The sequence below is a fragment of the Lynx rufus genome, unplaced genomic scaffold (assembly GCF_022079265.1).
Source record: "Lynx rufus isolate CCGP_SWC_20201006 ecotype Redwood Valley unplaced genomic scaffold, mLynRuf1.p SCAF_2, whole genome shotgun sequence".
Classification (NCBI taxonomy): Eukaryota; Metazoa; Chordata; class Mammalia; order Carnivora; family Felidae; genus Lynx; species Lynx rufus.
Genome location: NW_025814834.1, coordinates 191199983 through 191219959, shown reverse-complemented (window position 1 = coordinate 191219959; position 19977 = coordinate 191199983). Strand labels below are relative to the sequence as shown.

At 42.6% G+C, this 19977-nt stretch overlaps 1 protein-coding gene across 4 annotated transcripts; it reads left to right on the top strand.

Annotated features, from left to right (window-relative positions):
* Positions 1-1442: 1442 nt before the first annotated feature.
* ZFP69 (ZFP69 zinc finger protein) lies at positions 1443-19213 on the top strand. Of its 4 annotated transcripts, none has more exons than XM_047083608.1 (6): positions 1443-1916; positions 3349-3507; positions 4868-4953; positions 10791-10917; positions 11239-11337; positions 16566-19213. In XM_047083608.1, exons 2-6 carry the CDS (start codon positions 3381-3383, stop codon positions 17696-17698), a joined length of 1572 nt encoding a protein of 523 aa, XP_046939564.1. In that variant the 5' UTR covers positions 1443-1916; positions 3349-3380; the 3' UTR covers positions 17699-19213. The 4 variants fall into 4 exon arrangements, with proteins under 4 accessions (XP_046939564.1, XP_046939562.1, XP_046939563.1 ...); XM_047083606.1 differs by having other exon boundaries at positions 3025-3507; XM_047083607.1 differs by having other exon boundaries at positions 1443-2024; positions 3025-3507.
* Positions 19214-19977: the final 764 nt, after the last annotated feature.

The window sequence follows — 19977 nt, the reverse complement described above, 5'->3', positions numbered from 1 at the left end:
TGGGGGCCTAGGATGAAACTCAGAGAATGAATAACTTTCTTGCTTCCCCCCTTGGAGTGGGAACATAGCTTCCTTGGTTTACTCAGATGCAAGGTGAAATACAGAACAGAAGTAAATGGGGCCTGGCAGAGAAATAGCAGAGATGAAGCCTGTCTAAAATAGAGTCCGTTCAGTTTCCCTAACTCTGCTGAGACCTGGATCCTGGACTTCTAGCCTCCAGACCCGTGAGAAAATAAATTACTGTTGTTTAAGCCACCCAGTCTGTGGTATTTTATTGCGGCAGCCCTAGCAAACTAATGCACTCCTCTAAGAACATTAAAAATAAATATTCCAGACTTTAGTGTTTCTTGTTTTCTGAGGTGGGTTGATATAAATATCTTAGCTCCACTATTCCAAGAAGAGAAACTCCAGTCATTATCCCATTTTCACACACTGCTTTCCCTTTCCTCATAGCCCTCATCATCATCTGGGGTGCTACCTATTTTGTAAATTTATTACTGTTAAAAAGAAAACCACAGGCTCCAAATGGACCCATTATACCGGGGCTTAATACCTAAGCTAATTGTAGTGCCAACCACCCCCAGAAATGTAGTCTTAACAAGTCAATCAGGAGATTCCTGATCTAGCACAAATGAGCTAGTATGTCACATGGGCCCTCCCCAACCCCCAAAGGAAAATGAGTTAATCCCCCCAGTTAGACCCTGGGCCCTAGTCCCTAAGGTAAGGTGACCTTACAGGGACCAATCCTTTCTGTTCTTTTGCTAATAACTTCCTTGTCCCACCCTCCCTCCTATAAAAACCTATTTTATACAACTACCTAGTGCTCCGTTCCACTTGCCAGATGGGGATGCTACCCCATTCCGTGAATCAATAAAGCGAATTAGATCTTCAACTGTACTGGGTTGAATTTTTGTTGTGTAACATTATCTATTTAATTCCCCATGCATTAAGATCCAAAAAAGCAGGGACCATTCTGATAACTGCCATATGCTTAGAGCCTGTAACAGTGTAGGACGGACGACACGCACTCAAGATACTTGGTGAAGGAATGAATGACGGAATGACAAGGGGTTTCCCCACGGAAGAGTTGGAGGGCCAAGTGGTCTCTCCAGACGCCGCCTGGCCCCGCGCGCGATGGGCCGGTTGGCGGCTGCCCCCGGGGTCTGGGCGCCCGCGCGCGCTCCGCCGCTCCAGCGCCGGGTTTTCGGGTGCGCCGGCTTCCCGGGAGGGGGCGGGCACGGGGCGGCCCCTCGTGGGCGGAGTCGGCAGCTGGGCGTGTGGGCCGCCGGAAGGCGCGCGCGCTGGGCGGGGGGCTGCGCGGCCGCGTGGGGTGGCCGGACCCGGGGCGGGCCCGGCGGCGCCGGGGGGCGACCTGAGGCGTGGGCGACGGCGGGGCGCGGCGGGAGGACGGAGGCCCCGGGCGACGCCGGGCTGCGGCCCACGAGGCGGGGCGGCGGGTGGAGCCGGCTGCCGCCGCTGCCGGGCCGGCGTCAGAGCGAGTGCCCGCGAGGTGTATCCTCGCGCGCGTCTGCGGGAAGCGGGGTCAGGACAGCCCTCCCACTGCGGCCCGCGGAGCCCCGCGCCCCGGAGCGCGGCCGAGGAAGGCCGCCTGGGAAGGCGGCGGAGAGATGCGGTGCGGCGGCCGGCCCTAGACAGGCTCCCCGGGGGGACCGGGAAAAGCCCCGCATCCGGGGCGGAGGCCGAGGTCCGCGGGCTCCCGAAGGAAGCCTGCGGGAACGCTGGGCGTGCTTTGGAGAATCGTCGGTGAGCGGGGCATGCGGTCTACGAAGGCGGGGGAAGAACAAAATCCGCTACCGCCCGGTCTTCTGAAGAGACACCCTGTGGCGCCGAAAGCCTCGGGAGCGAGCGCTCTCGCGGCCGCGTCCTTGGTCCCAGCAGCGTCCGGGGCCGAGCTGGTGAGTGGGAGGATGCGCGGGTGTGCAGCCTCCGTCCCGGGAAGGCACGGCCGGGAGCAGTGAGGAGCGGCAGCTTCCAAATGCTGCTTCGAAAGTTTCCCCACTTTGGTAACTAGACGTTTACTTTTATGTATTCCGGGGCAAGATATTTCCACATGCTCCATCCTGCAGGATGCAGCTCCTTTCTCTGCAGCGGGCACAGCTTGGGGCCCAGTGGGGGGAGCCCGTAAGCTACCTACCCTTCCTTGCAAACTTCAAAAAGTTGGGCCAGCTCCCGTTATACGGAGCTCGGTCTACGCGCGGGGCCCCAGTTACGCTGGACCAGGTGGCTGTGGAGGCACCTGCTCAGATGCGGGGGGCTTTGGATGAGATGATAGATTTGAGTCGTTTCCGGATTTCCCTGTTGCAAACAGTTCTGCAGTAGTCCTGATGGTACTCGAAGTGCTGTATTTCCTCCATCTGAACCCATCCCCCTCCCCCAGTTTTAACATTTCTGAAACCAGGAGGCATCTTCACAGGCCAAAAGGACTTGCCCGCTGCTGGGCATCTGCGTGGTTGGGGAATGTACCTGTTGCTGTTTGGTCAGGTGAAAATGCAGCTGTGTGATTATTCCATCACTTCTGACACTTGTAATGAACTTTAAATGTAGATCTCTAATTGTTTTTAAAAGTAGCTGGAAAAGATAATGCTGTGGTAAAGCAAAAATTGTATAGCAATATTTATTATCAAGGGTTTTCTGTATCCTTGACATTATTTCAATTAATATTACAGCCCTATAAAGTACAATTGTTATTCCCATTTTATAGATGAAGAAACGGAAGCTCCAGAGAGTTCGAGTGTCTTAGAGCTTTTAAGTACAAGTGTCGGGATTCTCACCTAAACTGTCTGAATTCAAAGCTTGCCCTCTTAACTCCACTAAGTCTGTATCCAGGCAGAAGATGGGTGCAGCTTACTGGGAGGGAAGTCAAGACAGGGTCTATGCTTGTTTTTATACCTTTTTGGCTGTTTATGGATGTGTGTATGGAACTGGGAAACAGCCACATCCAAGAACACTGATTATACTTATTCCCACGTTGATGCCAAATCTTTATTTTCGGATCTTTTGCAGTTTAAAATATATTTCCTCAAGTTCTGGAGTTCTGGATGTGTGGTCAGTGCTTCTGGATCCCTCCTCTTCTGTCTTTTGCTCCTCTAGAAGACTATAGAGGCATGCACTCCAAACTGCTCAACTGGCTGCCTCCCAAGGAGGCGCTCCTTAATTTAAGAGAGAAGTCAGTTTTTCACAGTTGTTAAGGTCACATCAGCCTCTAGGAACCCCCGGGTTCTGGTGCTGCAGGGACACACCAAAGTTCTGGGGGCGGGAGATTGTGGTCAGAGGAGACCGTATACCTGTGAAGCCTCTCAGCAGAGATTCTGGCACTTTCGTCACCAGAAGTGGACACGCCCAGTTGGGTGGGCATCGTCATGCTACAGCAGCTCCTGATCACCCTGCCCACGGAGGCCAGCACCTGGGTGAAGTTGCGCCATCCAAAGAAGGCCAAGGAGGGGGCACCCCTGTGGGAGGATGTAACGAAGATGTTTGAAGGAGGAGGTGAGAGTAGACTGATGAAGGGAAAGCAGAATTCTCAATTCGTGTGTGAAAGGATAGGTACCCATTTCATTGAGGTGTCTCTTGGGGAGAAAATTGGAGGAAAGCAGGTCTCTGGGGTTCGTGCTTGTGGCTTTTGGGACGAGGATAGCTATGAGGGCAGATGTTGGGCTCTCAGCTCCTTGTGCCATGTGCTCCATGCTGCCCCCATCTCCAGTTCCCGGATAAAGCAAACAGGAGGATCAAACAGGAGGATAAAAAAGCAAACAGGAGGATAAAGAAACAGGAGGACAATACAGTGTTCCCCACCAGCGGCTCCCGGGTATTGTGATTGTCACAGACAGTGGGGTCAAAGGCTTCTACTCCTTAAAGCCCCCCCAAGGTTTTCCTTCATAAGTTTTGGGCATTTTGGCCCAAAGCCAGTGCTTTCCACAAGTAGTTCTGAGAGGAAGGAATGACCTATTTGGTGACTCTCGATTTCCAGGAGGTCAGGGGGAAACGTCCACGATTATACATTATCTGGTAGTCTGGTTGGGACAGATAGATAGATGGACAGAGGAATTCGTGTGTCTCACATGATCTCTTAGGTCACACCTTTAACATTTCAAGTTCAGCCGGTATGTAAGCTAGCGGTGTGAGGCAGGGATTTTGCTAAAGCATCTTGACCGATGGAAAAATGAATAATGATCTCCAGTGCTTATTATTAATTGATGGAGACAGACACATACCCCGAGCAAAATAATAGAAGGTAGCCTAAGAAAGTGCTATGGTAAATTTCTTTGGGACGCCAAAAGACTGGAAACATTCTTCTGATTATATTTATTGGAGAAATTTTCACAAAGCAGATAGCACCGAATTGGGCCTTGAAAGAGGTCTTCCATTTTTTTGTAGAAGATTTGGGAAAAGGATACAGAAATGAGTGCCTCGAAGAGTGGTTCAGAGAATGGGAACCAGTCGAGTCTGAGGGCTAAGAATGTGGTCAGTGTATGTGTACAATGGATAAAGGATGGTGGCTAGCGAAAACTAACACTTGGGGAAATGTGTTTTAGGCAAGTTGTAGAGGGCCTGATGTCCATGGGAAAGGTTTGGATTTTCTTTCTTAACCAGAAACATTTGAACAGAGGAGTGGCCTGGTCTGAGCTTTTGGACCAGCGTTGCCCTTTGGGAAGTATTAATGCTCAAAGCAGTGCACTGCAGACCCTGCTTATTAAGGAGCCCCCCCCCCCACTCTGCTCTGAGTTGCTCGAAATGTCCCTCTCTGTGAATGTTTTGAGAGAGGAGCCTGTTCAGCAGGTCTGCAGGCAGTTTTTCTTTTTGGGGGATTTGGGGAGATATAAACCTCATGGCTCTTTTCCTTCTTTAGCTCTGCTCTCTCAGGATGCTGAGGAGACCCAGAGAAGAAGTTTGAAGGCTGAAGTCACCTCTGGACCTCCAGCAGCAGAATCCCAGGTGGGTTGGGTTTTCCTTTCATTTTCTTGGACCTGCTGCTTGGTTTTCAAGGCTATAACTCGCCTTTTTTTTTTTTTTTTTTTTTTTTTTTTTTTTTTTTTTGGAGTGTGAGGAGTTTGGAGGTGTTTGTTAGTGTGGGGCTAACAGATTCAACATAGGGAACTCTGTGCAGGTTGCTGTTGTACAGAAAACTGGGCTGCAGTGGTGGCGATTCCCCTACTCACGGTGGCTTCCCTCCTTGTAACTCTTGTTTGTGGCCAACATCTTGATTTAACATTGTGCTAATTTCTGTAGAGAGAGAGAAATGAATGCTAGAATTCCAGCCCCTAAAAACAAATAGATGCCACTTGGGGTCTCAGATACACGTCAACTTTCTTTTTTGAGTATTTTTACTCAAAAGCAAACTTCGTAAAGTGACAAGAACCTTCTGACATTCTTAGGCGATGTACCCATTTCGCTAGTGGACTTCATGTGGTGACCCTTAGTATAGTATTAGGAGTAGAGATCAAACCAAAGGAGAAGTGAGTGGGGAAGAAGTGGTGTGGCCACATAGCACACACACGTTAGACAAATGGACAGTTATTACAGGGTGTCCTCACTGTCGACTGGAAGCATAGGGAAGACAGGAGAAAAATTGTAGAATGACTAAGAAAGGAAGACTATTCAAAATGAAATATTATCCGACGGCAGGAGAGTTTTAAGTGAAAAGGACTTGGGTTCTGTAATTAGATGGTACAGGATCTGAAATTATCTCTAAGCATTTACTTGCTTGGTAATGGGGCAATTTTTTTCAGCTGTTTACAATCCCAGTTTCCTCCGCTGATTCAGATGCTAATATTTTTCTAGGATTGAATGCATTTCAAAGTTATTTACAGTAATAAGGAAGAAGCAATAAGAATAAGGACTAATAGTCTATTTAAAGAGTTATCTCTATATTCCACTTATCTGGAATTCCTCATTTCTTGACATGTATCAAAAACTGATGGTATTCTTAGTGCTGGGAAAAGAATTAATTTTTTTTTAATTTTTAATGTTTATTTTTGAGAGAGAGAGTGTGTGAGCGGGAGAGGGGCAGAGAGAGAGGGAGACACAGAATCGAAAGCAGGCTCCAGGCTCAGAGCTGTCAGCACAGAGCCCGACGTGAGGCTCAAACCAATGAACTGTGAGGTCATGTCCTGAACCGAAGACAGATGCTTAACCAACTGAGCCACCCAGGCACCCCTGTATATATATATTTTTTTAAGTTTTTTTATGTATCTTGAGAGAGAGAGAGAGCAAGCAAGCGAGCATGAGTGGGGGAGGGGCAGAGAGAGAATCCCAAGCAGGGACCAGTTCTGTGCTGTCAGCATAGAACCCGACGTGGGATTCAATCCAAGAACCGTGAGATAATGACATGAGCTCAGATCAAGAATCAGACACTCAACCAACTGAGCCACCTGGGCACCCCGAAAATGTGTAGTTCTATTTTGACATGTGTATATACCATGTAACCAAAATATACACCATTTCCACCATCTCAGAAAGTTCCCTCCGGCTCCTTTCCAATCAGAACTTTGCTTTGCTCCCAGTAGAGAGTACATGACTTCTCTTTGTTATTTCTTTTCTTTTCTTTTCTTTTCTTTTCTTTTCTTTTCTTTTCTTTTCTTTTCTTTTCTTTTCTTTTCCTTTCCTTTCCTTTCTTTTCTTTTCTTTTCTCTTTTCTTTTCTTTTCTTTTCTTTTCTTTTCTTTTCTTTTCTTTCTTTCTTTCTTTTTTTCTTTCTTCCTTTTAATGTTTATTTACTTTTGAGAGAGAGAGAGAGCGAGAGAGAGCACACATGAGCAAGCCGGGGAGGGGCAGAGAGAGAGGGAGACACAGAATCCGAACCCAGGAACCGTGAAATCATGACGTGGGCTGAAGTCAGATGCTTATCCAACTGAACCACCCAGGCGCCTTTCTTTGTTATTTCTTATAAGTGCATGGGAATCTATAATGACCTCAAAATAAAAAGTTTAAAACAGAATGTATATTCTGCAGTTGATAGGTATAGTGTTCTATAAATGTCCATTAAGTTGGCAGATAGATGGTTCAAATCTGTATCCTTGATGCATTATTGTCCACTTGTATCAGTTACTGAGAAAGGAATGTTGAAATCTGTTGTGGTTTTGTCTATATCTTCCTTCAGTTCTGTCAGTTCTGCTCTATTTCGAGTTCTGTTATGAGATACATTAACAAGTAGTATTGTTGTCTTCTTGATGAACTGACACTTTATCATCATGAGATGTCTCTTCTTTATGGCAAGTAATATTCCTTCTCCTAAGCCCACTTTTGTCTGATTTATTATAGTTCCTCCACTGTTGTTTTAGTTATTATTTGTATAGCTTTTTCAGTTCTTTTACTTTTGACCTATCTGTATTTTTATACTTAAAGTATGGCCTTAGATATAGCCGTGTCTTGCTCGTTTAGTGCATTTACAGTTACCATAATCATCGATACAGTGGGACTTAAATGTATATTCTTACTCTTTGCTGTTCACCCATTTTTGTTTCTTTGTTCCTCTTCTGCTTCCTCTTGGATTGCATAGTGTTTTAGTATGCTACTTTATGCCCTCTGATGACTTTTTAGCTATACTTGTTTTATTTGCTTGTGGTGGTTGCTCTGACCGTTATAATATGTGTTTTTAACATATCACAGTTGAATTAATATTATACTGTTTCACATATGGCATGGAAGCCCCGTATTTCCATTTACTCTTCCCCATTGTTTGTATATTGTCATCATATATTTCACTTTACACATTAAAACCCCACAGTACATTGTTCCTATTTTTGTTTTTTGTTTTTTAAAAGTTCACTTATTTTGTGAGAGAAGGCAAGCATGAGCAGGGGAGGGGCAGAGAGAGGGAGGGAGAGAGAGAAAGAGAGAGAGAGAGAGAGAAGGGAAGAAAGAGAGAGAGAGAGAGAGAGAGAGAGAGAGAGAGAATATATCCCAGGTAGGCTCCACACTCAGTGAGGAGCCTGACTTAGGGCTCGAACTCATAAACTGAGAGATCCTGACCTGAGCTGAAATCAAGAGTCAGATGCTTAACCAACTGAGCCACCTAGGTGCCCCTGTTCTTATTTTTGTTTTTAGCAGTAAATCGTTTTTAAGAAATTAAGAAAAGGAAAAAAAAAAGTTATTTTCATAACCATCCACATAATTACCAATTTGCAGTCTTCATTCCTTCTTTTAATTCCAAGTTTCTGCCTGGCATCATTTCCCTTCAACCAGAAGAAAGTCGTTCAACGTTTCTTGTAGTGTGGGCGTTCTGACGAATTCTCACAGCTTTTGCTGATCTAAAGATGTCTTTCTGTTGTCTTCTATTTGAGGATCTTTTACTGGATAGAGAGCTCTAGGGTGACTTTTTTCTTTTAAGCACTTTACAAGTGTTCCATGATCTTTTAGCTTGTATCGTTTGGAATGAGAAGTCAGCTGTTACTATTATTTCCCTATAGGTGACCTGCCTTTCTGTTTGTTTTATACCAACTTGTGTTTTTTTTTTTTTGTTCCTCCTTTCCCACCTTCTTTTGGCTACCTTCATGATCTTTTATCGTTGCTCTTCAGCAGTTTTACTGTGATGTATGTAGGGCTGGTTTTCTTTGAATTTATTATTTTGGGGGTTTGCTGAGCTTAGATCTGTGGCTTGATTTTTTTCCATCAAATTTGGAAAATTTTCAGCCTTTATTTCTCCAAATATTTTTTCTGCCCATTCTTTTATCTTCTTCTGAGATTCTAATTATATATATTATTAAACCACTTGGTATTATCCCAGGTTTGGTTTTTTTCCCTCTTGGTGCTTCAATTTGAATAATATCTATTGACCTATCTTTTTTTTTTTTTTATTATTATCATTATTTTTTTTTTATTTATTTATTTTGGGACAGAGAGAGACAGAGCATGAACGGGGGAGGGGCAGAGAGAGAGGGAGGCACAGAATCGGAAACAGGCTCCAGGCTCCGAGCCATCAGCCCAGAGCCTGACGCGGGGCTCGAACTCACGGACCGCGAGATCGTGACCTGGCTGAAGTCGGACGCTTAACCGACTGCGCCACCCAGGCGCCCCTCTATTGACCTATCTTAAGTTTCATGGATCTTGTCTTCATCGGGCCATTCAGGCCATTCTGCTGCCATTAAGTCCATTTAATGAATTTTTCTGATACTGTATTTTTCATTTGTAGAATTTTCATTTAGTTCTTCAGCATTTCTCTCACTCTCTCCTCTTAGTTACCCCCATGTTTTCACTTACTGTATTCATATTTTATTGTAAATTTTTTAACATATTTTAATAATTTCTTTAAACTTCTTGTCTGCTAATTCCAAAGACTTAGTCACCTGTGGGCTTGCTTCTATTGATTTTTCTTTTCTTTTTTTTTTCTTTTAATTTTTTTAATGTTTATTTATTCTTGAGAGAGAGACAGAGTGTGAGGGGGGAGGGGCAGAGAGAGAAGGAGACACAGAATCCGAAGGAGGCTCCAGGCTCTGAGCTGTCAGCACAGAGCCTGACGCAGGGCTCGAACTCACAAACCGTAAGATCATGACCTGAGCTGAAGTCGGACGCTTAACCGACTCAGCCACCCAGGTGCCCTTTTATTTTCTTAATTATAGGTCACATTTTCCTCCTTCTTCACATGTGTAACAGTTTTTTCTAGTAGTTGAGATATTGGTATTGAAGAACAGTGGGGAGGGATGCCTGGGTGGCTCAGTCAGTTAGGCGTGGGAGGGACACTTGATTTCAGTTCAGGTCATGATCTCACAGTTCATGAGGTTGAGTCCCACATCAGGCTCTGTGCTGACAGTGCACACAAAGCCTGCTTTGGATTCTCTCTCTCCTCTCTCTGCTCCACCCCTGTTCATACACACACGCACTCTCTCTCAAAATAAACTTAAAAAAAAAATAGTGGGGGATGAACTATATATATGTGCGCACATCCATATGTACACACATATATATGTATACATACACGTGTGTGTGTGTGTGTATACACATATGTGTGTCGTTTGTTTATTTACAAAAGACTAAGTTCTTTCCTCTGTCTGGTGGTTAAAGTGAGGGACTGATTATTCATATTCTCCCTAGAGCTGTGGCTGAGCTCTGGCTGAGACACAGCTTTTATTTGATGGAGTTCACTTCTGACTAACCCAACTACAAACACCCATGTCACCACTGCTGGGGGGCTGATCTTTATTATCTCTTCAACTATTTGAGCTAGGATGGGGTTAGACTCCAGTTCCAGTTTTGTTCATCTTTGCATTGAACTCCAGTTCAATGAGCCCCAGGATTTAAGCTCAGTAGCAATACATTGGCTTTGTGACAATAATTGCTGAAAGCCTCTCTGTCTCTCCCTCTGGCCCCTCTGTCCTCCTCTCCTCCTGTTCCCTTCACCAACCTGCCACCAGTGATGCTGTTCACTCTGCTGTTCCTCATATAAGCCAAGGGTGCTCTCACTTTAGGTCCTTTGTACCTGCCTGGAATGCTCTTCCCTCAGATTTCCACATAGGTCTCCCTCACTGAATTCATGTCTGTGGTCAAATCTCACCCTTTTAGAGAGGCCTTCCCCAACCACCTTGCATAAAAGATCCTCCTCTACCTTCATGTGGTTCTCCGTTTCCTCCTTATCCTGCTTAATTTTTTTCTAAGGCCCATATGACCTTCTGTTTTTCTATGTATTTATGGTAGTCTCCGGAGGATCTTCAAACACATCCAGAGGAGGCTGCCAGTAAAACTAGTTTAAAATCCCTCAGAACTTAGAATACTGTCAGAACTCCTTGGACCTTGATGGAGGTGGACTTTGTCTGAAAAGGAATATATTTGATATTCTAGGAACTGCTGACTTTCAAGGACATATCTGTGGACTTTACCCAGGAGGAGTGGGGACAACTGCCCCTTGCTCACCGGAATCTATACCGGGAGGTGATGCTGGAGAACTATGGGAACCTGCTGTCAGTGGGTAAGGATGGGCGGAACATTCACCCAGAAAACCTGTCTGTTACAGGAAAGTCATTAATTCCAAATTATCAAATGTTGTGGATTCCTTCGAGCTTGGCCTTGAGTTCTGTATTAGAGATGTCTCATTCCTTGGGGGAACCGCTTTACTTGTTAGAGCGAGAATAGAAAGACATTCTGTGGTGTCCCTTTCCATCTTCAGAGACCCTGGCTGCCAGAGGACTAGAAAGAATTCTGGGGATGTTCTTAGAACTCAGTGTAAACATTCATACTCTGGTTTTTGTTTGTTTGTTTGGTTTTTGTTTTTGTTTTTTTACTTTATAAGCAGGATATCAACTTTCTAAACCTAGTGTGATATCCCAGTTGGAGAAAGGACAAGAGCCATGGATGACAGAGAAAGAAGGCCCAGGAGATCCCAGTTCAGGTGAGACCAAGTCAGATAGTACCTTTTAATATGTAGGCCAGAGTCCCCGAAGTCTCCCCAGGCTGTGGGGAAGGCTGAAGGCAGTGGACAGGGCATGCACTAAACCTGATGTCACCCCTCCCTCCATCATCCCTTTCCTTCACCTCACCTTGCAAAGTCTCTCTGGAGTTGGAGGGCAGGGAGTCTTGTCTTAATTTAGGTTGAACTTGACTTTTCCTCTTTTCTTCAGTATCCTGAACTCTGCAAATCGAAAGCGCCTTTCTCTGAGCAGTCAGATGTACACGGTCTCTCTTCACAGAAAACACATCTCTTTTTAGGGCTCACTGCATTCGATAGATCTTTAATTTTCTCTCTTACATTCTGTTTCCACTTTCCACCAATTTTCATTTTACAATTTCAGCTTTGATTCTCACTCTCTTTTTAACTTATTTATCTACCTTTTGTATTTTTTGTAACAACTGTATGAAAATTCTTGCAAGAGAAATTGCCACAGGACAGTTAAGTGGTCTTTAACCATCTCCTTAAACTTTGCTTTATTATGAAATATTTTAGGTGTTCAGAAAGGCATAGAGAACATTATAACATTTCTATGTAGCTTCCACCTAGGTTAAGAAAAAAGAGTTGAAGTCCTGCTATTCCCCTTTTACCTTTTAAAATAACCAATTTTTCGGGGACAACTAGGTGACTCAGTCAGTTGAGCATCCAACTTCGGCTCAGGTCGTGATCTCGCAGTTCATGAGTTCGAGCTCCGTGTTGGGCTCTGTGCTGACAGCTCAGAAGCTGGAACCTACTTCGGATTCTGTTTCTCCCTGTCTCTATTTCTTCCCTGCTCGTGCTCTCTCTCTCTCTCTCTCAAAAATAAATAAAGATTGGGGCGCCTGGGTGGCTCAGTCGGTTAAGTGTCCGACTTCAGCTCAGGTCACGATCTCGCGGTCCGTGAGTTCGAGCCCCGCGTCGGGCTCTGGGCTGATGGCTCAGAGCCTGGAGCCTGCTTCCGATTCTGTGTCTCCGTCTCTCTCTGCCCCTCCCCTGTTCATGCTCTGTCTCTCTCTGTCTCAAAAATAAATAAAACGTTAAAAAAAAAAAATTAAAAATAAATAAATAAAGATTAAAAAAATTTTTTTTAAATAACCAACTTTTCGGAGTTTAAATATTGTCATTCTCCTATATGTCTTCATACTTTCACTGCGTGTGTATATCCTGGAACAATATTTGGTGGTATTTTGCATGGGTTTTTTTTTTTTTTTAAGTTTATTTATTTATTTTTGAGAGAGAGAGAGAGAGCACAAGCAGGGGAGGGGCAAAGAGAGAGAGGGAGGCACAGAATCTGAAGCAGGCTCCAGGCTCTGAGCTGTCAGCACAGAGTCTAGTGTGGGGCTCGAACCCATGAACTGTGAGATCATGACCTGAGCTGAAGTCAGACGCCCAACCGACTGAGCCACCCAGGTGCCCCTTCATGTTTTTATTCTTTAAATAAATGGTGTATATACTTCTACTTGTTTTTCTCAGTCAACACAATTGATATTTATCCATCTTCTTCTAGTTATTTCTGTTGAACTAATAAATAAATAAATTTATTTATCTATTTTCCTGTTAATAGACATATTGTTTCTAAATTTGGGGGTTACCAAGATGCAGTAAGTCTTCCCGTACGTGTCTTCTTTTGTACACGTGCAAGTATTTCTCTGCGATGTGGAAGCAAAACTGTTGGGTCATGGAGTATATGCACCTTCGTTTTGCTTGATATTACCAACTTGCTCTTCAAAGCAGTTGCACCAATACGTATCTCCCCTCGGCAAGCCTTAAGACTTTCCAGAGTGCAGCATCTTTGTCAACACTTGGCTTTGTCAAACTTTAAAATTATTTAAATTTGTGGGTGAATATGGTATCTTACCGTTTTCTTTCATTTTCCTCATTATTAGCAAGAGGAGCATACTTTTCATGTCTGTTGACCATCTAGATTTCTCTTACGTAAATTACTTTGCCAGTTCTGTTTTTTTTTTCTTGATCTATAGAAAGGATGTATATATCATATTATATTTTTAAGTTTGGCTTTTCATATTTAGAGTTAATTCACCTAGAATTATTTTATGTGTAGTGTGAGGTGCCTTTTCCACATGGATAATCAGTCCAGGAACCATGTATTTAATAGTTAATACCACTCTGTTACCTATCAAGTTTCCTTATATACTTGTGTCTGTTCTGGGCACTGTATTCTGTTCCATTTTTCTCTTCTAGCCCTACTGTAATGCCAAGCTGTTGTAATCACTGTATTTCACAGTGAAACTCATATGTGGTCAAGGTAGTTCTCCCACTTTGTTCTTCAAAATTGTCCTCATTATTAGCCCCATGCAAATTATATAATGAATGCATGAAATTTCACACACACCCACACACATGCAAATACTCTGGTGGTGTTTTGATTGGAAGAGAATTGAATTTATAGATCAACTTTGGGGAGAATTAATATTATGATATTGAGTGTTACTAGGTAGAAACAGGGTATATTGCCGCATTCATTAGTATTTCCTAACTTTTTTTTTTAAATAAAGTTTCAGAATTTTCCATATAAAGGTCTTGTCCATATTGCATCTCTTTTGTTAGATTCATCTTGAAGACCTTTTATTTTGCTATTTTGATGGTATATATTTTTAAATTATGTTTTCTGTTTGTTGCTGGTGTATGGTAATAGAACAGTTGGATTTGTATATTGATCCTATAGCTAGCCACCTTGTTTCATTCCATTATTAATTCCAATAATTTTTTTTTTTAATTTTTTTTTTCAACGTTTTTTATTTATTTTTGGGACAGAGAGAGACAGAGCATGAATGGGGGAGGGGCAGAGAGAGAGGGAGACACAGAATCGGAAACAGGCTCCAGGCTCCGAGCCATCAGCCCAGAGCCTGACGCGGGGCTCGAACTCACGGACCGCGAGATCGTGACCTGGCTGAAGTCGGACGCTTAACCGACTGCGCCACCCAGGCGCCCCTCCATTATTAATTCCAATAATTTGTTTATATATTCTCTTGGGTTTTCTCTTTTTCAGCTTATAATAATGAAAATAAGAGCTACCATGAATTTCATTTAGATTTTCCAGTCGCTTTAAATAATAAGAACAGTTTGATTTTACTAAAACATTTTAGTTTACTGCAATAACAAAAACTCACAACTTCATTCAAAGTTAAATTCTTGGAATGCCTGGCTGGTTCAGTTGGTTATCCATTGGACTTTTTGATTTCCGCTCAGTTCATGATCTCATAGTTTGTGAGATTGAGCCCTGTCCACGCAGAGCCCGCTTGAGATTCTCTCTCCGTCTCTCTCTCTGACACTCCCCCATCATGCATGTGTTTTCTCTCTCAAAATAAATCAACATTTTGGGGCACCTGGGTGGCTCACTTGGTTAAGCGTCTAACTTCGGCTCAGGTCATGATCTCACAGTTCATGAGTTTGAGCCCCGATCAGACTCCATGCTGTCAGCTCAGAGCCTGGAGCCTGCTTCAGATTCTGTGTCTCCCTCTCTCTCTCTCCCCCTCCCTGGCTTGTACTCTCTCTCTCTCTCAAGAATAAATAAAAGTTAAAAAAATTTTTTAAAGAAATAAACATTTTTTTTTAAATGTTAAAAATCTCTTCGTCTGTAGTTTGGTCCTTCTTCAGGCCTGGATATTGAATTGGGAAAGAGGACATGACATAGAAGGCTTCTTCTCTCTTGCTCTGTCTTCTTTTCTTCCACCTCCCATTTTCAGGACCAGAATCAGAAGCCTACACAACATAGACTTTATTATTGCCTTTACTCATTAAGAATTTGGAAGTACTATTGATCCTTTTGTGTTGACCGAAAAATCTTACAAAAAGTTACACTTTTCAAGAATAAAGATGTATCAGTTGAAATATTAGTAATGGGTACAACAGATTATCAAAAAACCCAGTCAAAACTGTAGAGATTAAAAGATATTTTCAGAGAACATAGCAATAATGGTAATATAGCAGTTTGGGTTTCTTACAAGTCTCCTTTGTATAAATAACATTTCTAGGGACAGATTAATAACCACAGGAAATAGAACAAAGCAAATATTAATACAAGTTTCGATAAAAGCTTAATGTTTTCATGAAAGTTCTTAGTTCAGACCTTAGTTTTTGAATGAGCATCTCCTGCTGGTGTGGGGAGAGGGACATCTTTTTTATCTTTCTGAGATTGTTTTCTAAAAGTAGTTGTCAAGAAAAGATATTCTTAAGACATAGCTCTGAAATTTCATTATTTAGTATTAGAGCATGTCTGAAGTGCTCAAATTTTACTCTCTGTATAAAATCACACATTTACCTTATTTACTGTTTCTTAACTTCCCATTATCTCCCCATGTTGCATAACCATTTTTAAATGTGCAATTGACCTTGAACAATACTGGTTTGAACTGCATGCGTCCGCCTATTATATGTGGATTTTTTTTAATGTTTATTTTAGAAAGGGAGGGGGTGAGTGGGGGAGGGGCAGAGAGCAAGGGAGACAGAAAATCCGAAGCAGGCTCCATGCTGTCAGCGCAGAGCCTGATGTGGGGCTCAAACCCATCAATCATGAGATCATGACCTGAGCCAAAGTTGGACGCTCAACAGACTGAGCCACTTAGGCACCCCTGGAGTTTTTCTTTTTAATGAAATGATTTGTCAACTTTTTTTAATGTTTATTTATTTTGAGAGAGAGAGAGAACACAAGCGGGGGCGGGAGTGTGTGTGGGGACAGAGGGAGAGAGAGACTTCCAAGCAGGCTCCATGCTGTCAGTGCAGAGCCCGACACAGGACTCGATCTCTTGAACTGTGAGATCATGATATGAGCCAAAATCGAGAGTCAAACATTTAACCAACTGAGCTACGCAGGCACCCCTATATGTGGATTTTTTACAGTGCATTTTCTTTTCTCTTTATTGTAAGAATCTAGTATATGATACACATAACATAAAAAGTAAGTGTTAATTGATTTACTGGTGAGGCTTCTAGTCAACAGTAGGCTATTAGTAGTTAAGTTTCGGTGGGAATCAGAAGTTATACATGGATTTTTTTTTACTGTGTTGAGGTTGATATCCCAACCCCCATGTTGTTCAAGGGTCAAATGTAATCAAAGTCTCATGTGTTTTATATGTGTAGTTCTCTAAATCTCTATTCCATATCCACTATAGTAATTGACTTTTTGAAGCATAATGAATATGAGTTATGTGCATTTTTTCCATTTCTTTCAGACTTGAAGAATAAAACAGAAACCAGTACATCAGCTTCAAAGAATGAGATTTTACAGGAACACTTATATCATGGCATTATGATGGAAGGGTTCCTGAGAGATGATGTCATTTATTCCACATTGAGAAAAGTCTCTAAATATGATGGCGAGTTAGAAGAGCACCAGGAATCCCATGGAAGAGATATAAGACACGCCATCCTGACCCACAAGAAGAGTGACCAAGAAACTAACAAATTCGGGGAAAATATTGTCAGTTCAAATGTTACGATAGAACAGAGGCACCGTAAATGTGATACACCTAGAAAGAGGAATAAATACAAATTAGACTTGATAAATCATCCGAGTTACATAAGAACAAAAACCTATGAATGTAATATATGTGAAAAAAACTTCAAACAACCCATTCATCTTACTGAACACATGAGAATTCATACTGGTGAAAAACCTTTCAGATGTAAGGAATGTGGAAGAGCGTTTAGCCAAAGTGCATCCCTTACTACACACCAGAGGATCCATACTGGCGAGAAACCCTTTGAATGTGAAGAATGCGGCAAAGCCTTTAGGCATCGCTCATCTCTTAATCAGCATCATAGAACTCACACTGGAGAGAAACCCTATGTATGTGATAAATGTCAGAAAGCTTTCAGCCAGAACATTAGCTTGATCCAGCATTTGAGAACTCATTCTGGAGAGAAACCCTTTACGTGCAATGAATGTGGGAAAACCTTCCGACAGATTAGACACCTTAGTGAACATATAAGAATTCACACTGGGGAGAAGCCCTATGCATGCACTGCGTGTTGTAAAACCTTTAGTCATAGAGCATATCTAACGCATCACCAGAGAATCCATACTGGGGAGAGACCCTACAAATGTAAGGAATGTGGGAAAGCCTTTAGACAGAGGATACACCTTAGCAACCATAAAACTGTTCATACAGGAGTGAAAGCATATGAATGCAACCGCTGTGGAAAAGCCTACAGGCATGATTCATCCTTTAAGAAACATCAGAGACACCATACTGGAGAAAAGCCTTATGAATGTAATGAATGTGGAAAAGCCTTCAGCTATAATTCATCACTTAGTCGACATCATGAAATACACAGGAGGAATGCCTTTCGAAATAATGTGTAAAAATAGATTATTCAACATGAGAACAAAAGCTAACTCTAAATCAGTGCTTTTAAATTCCAGGATTCCAAATTTGAGGAATTGATATAATGATACCAGCCTTTAATATTGCCTGTTGTGTAAATAGTACATTGATAACTATTATCTACTAACACCTCCATACAAAGTACTTAAGAATAAAGGATTAAATTAAATTCAGGATTGTGATGCACACATAATTGTTACCTGATTTCATGGAGGGTGAATTATTCTCCATGGGCATTCTCTGATTTATAGACTAACATTTGGGAAGTACTGTTGAAAAAAATCACCCCTGTTTTTTAAGTAACTTACTTTTTTTAAATGAGGAGACTTACAAATCTGATAAAATTCAAATGGCATAGACAGTTGTATAAGTGAAAATCCTTTTCCTACATCCACCACCAAATTCTACCTTAGAAGCAACCATTTTTATAACTTTTTATGCACCCTTCAAGAGATCTTTTTTATTTGTATCCAAGAGAATATGCAGAGTTCTTTTTAAGCATAAATGGCAGCTTCCTATGTAAACACATCTGCACATTACTTTTATTACTTAACCATATATCATGGAGGTCATTCCATATTAGTAGATAAAGTGCCTACTCATTCTTTTTTATAACTGCATGGTATTCTGTGGTTTGAATGTACTTTAATTTATTTAGCCAGTTCACTATGATGGACTTTTGGATTTCTAATCTTTTGTTGCAATGAATAGTCTTACACATTTTTCTTTCTTACACATGTGTTTGTGTAGGGTAAATTCCAAGAACTGGAGTCTCTATACTAGAGGGTATGTGCACTTGTATGATGGATAGTGCCAAACTGGCCTTCATAGAGGTTGCGCCAATTTCCTTTCCCACCAGCAAGAGGACTACGAGCCACCTGATGCTGGAGCATGTCCTGGACCCACAGCCCCGTTAGTCATCAAAGAAGTATCCATTTGTCTCAATAACTAGTGTGGAAGTACCAGCTGAGCTGCATCCCCAGAAGGAGCGCTGCTTGCCATTCCTGGAGCCAGAGAGGAGTCTGCATCTTACTGAACAATAGCCAAGCCTACCAAAATCTCAGCTGGAAAAGGAGAAGCCCTCTTTCCACCAACTGCTCCAGTCCTTGACCTCTAGGCAGGAGCTGCCTGATCAATGAGAGTCCCTTTAAAGAGACCAATCCACCTATCTCAGCAAGTCAAATCTTGGCTGCAACCCCTCTGATGGAATGGAGGAACACTGATAATTGAGTCGGGAGACTTAAGATGGCAGGGTGTACTATGGATGATCAACCACAGCATTTTACCGGATGGTTAAGTTAGCAAGTTATAGTTAATACATGGAGGAAGAGAGAAAAGAGGTAGGGCATGACTGTCTAATAAGCATTGATTAATGAAAGTATTAATTAACATTGCTTATGTTGTGAAAGCTGAGCACCACGATCGGGGCCACATGGTTTTGTACATGCTCATTTTTCAATCTGGTAAATGTTTATTAAAGTTTTAGTGAGTAATTCTGTGAAATGTTAATCGATTTACCCTTACCTCCATCCGCTAAGGTTATAAACCAAAGCCTGGCACTTAGATTTTCCATTATAGCTGTTGCTACTTTATAGTTCCATGTGCCATTTTCCTCCTTCCTATATGGGCTCTGTCTAAACACAGTAGATTAGTTGAGACTCTGGTCAAATAACAAATCAGTTGGGGCTTTTTAAGCCTCAATGTGGGGGTGTTATTAGAGGGATATTGGTGTATCCTGTAATTCATGGGTTGCAATACATTCAAACAGCAGACTGGGCTTAGGACCTGAAGCACTTTAGAAAACCCAGGCAGCTTTCTCTCCATCTCTCACCTTTGCTTGTGTCTTCGTTTTTTTGTGTGTTTTTTTTTTTAGCACCTCGTTACAAATCAGTTACCATCAGCTCCAGATTTCACATATATTCTTTCCATCACCCAGAAAAAAGGAAAAAAAAATGACTTTCTTGGGGCGCCTGGCTGGGTGGCTCAGTCGGTTGGGCGTCCGACTTCAACTCAGGTCATGATCTCACGGTTCGTGGGTTCAAGCCCCACATCAGGCTCTGTGCTGACAGCTCAGAGCCTGGAGCCTGCTTCAGATTCTGTCTCCCCCTCTCTCTGCCCCTCCTCTCTCTCTCTCTCTCTCTCTCTCTCTAATAAAAACATAAAAAGACAAATGTCTTTCTCACTTCCAATCTTTAAATCCTGGGAAAGGTCTCATTGGCCCAGTCCAGTGAGGTGCGCACCTCTAAAGTCAATTGTA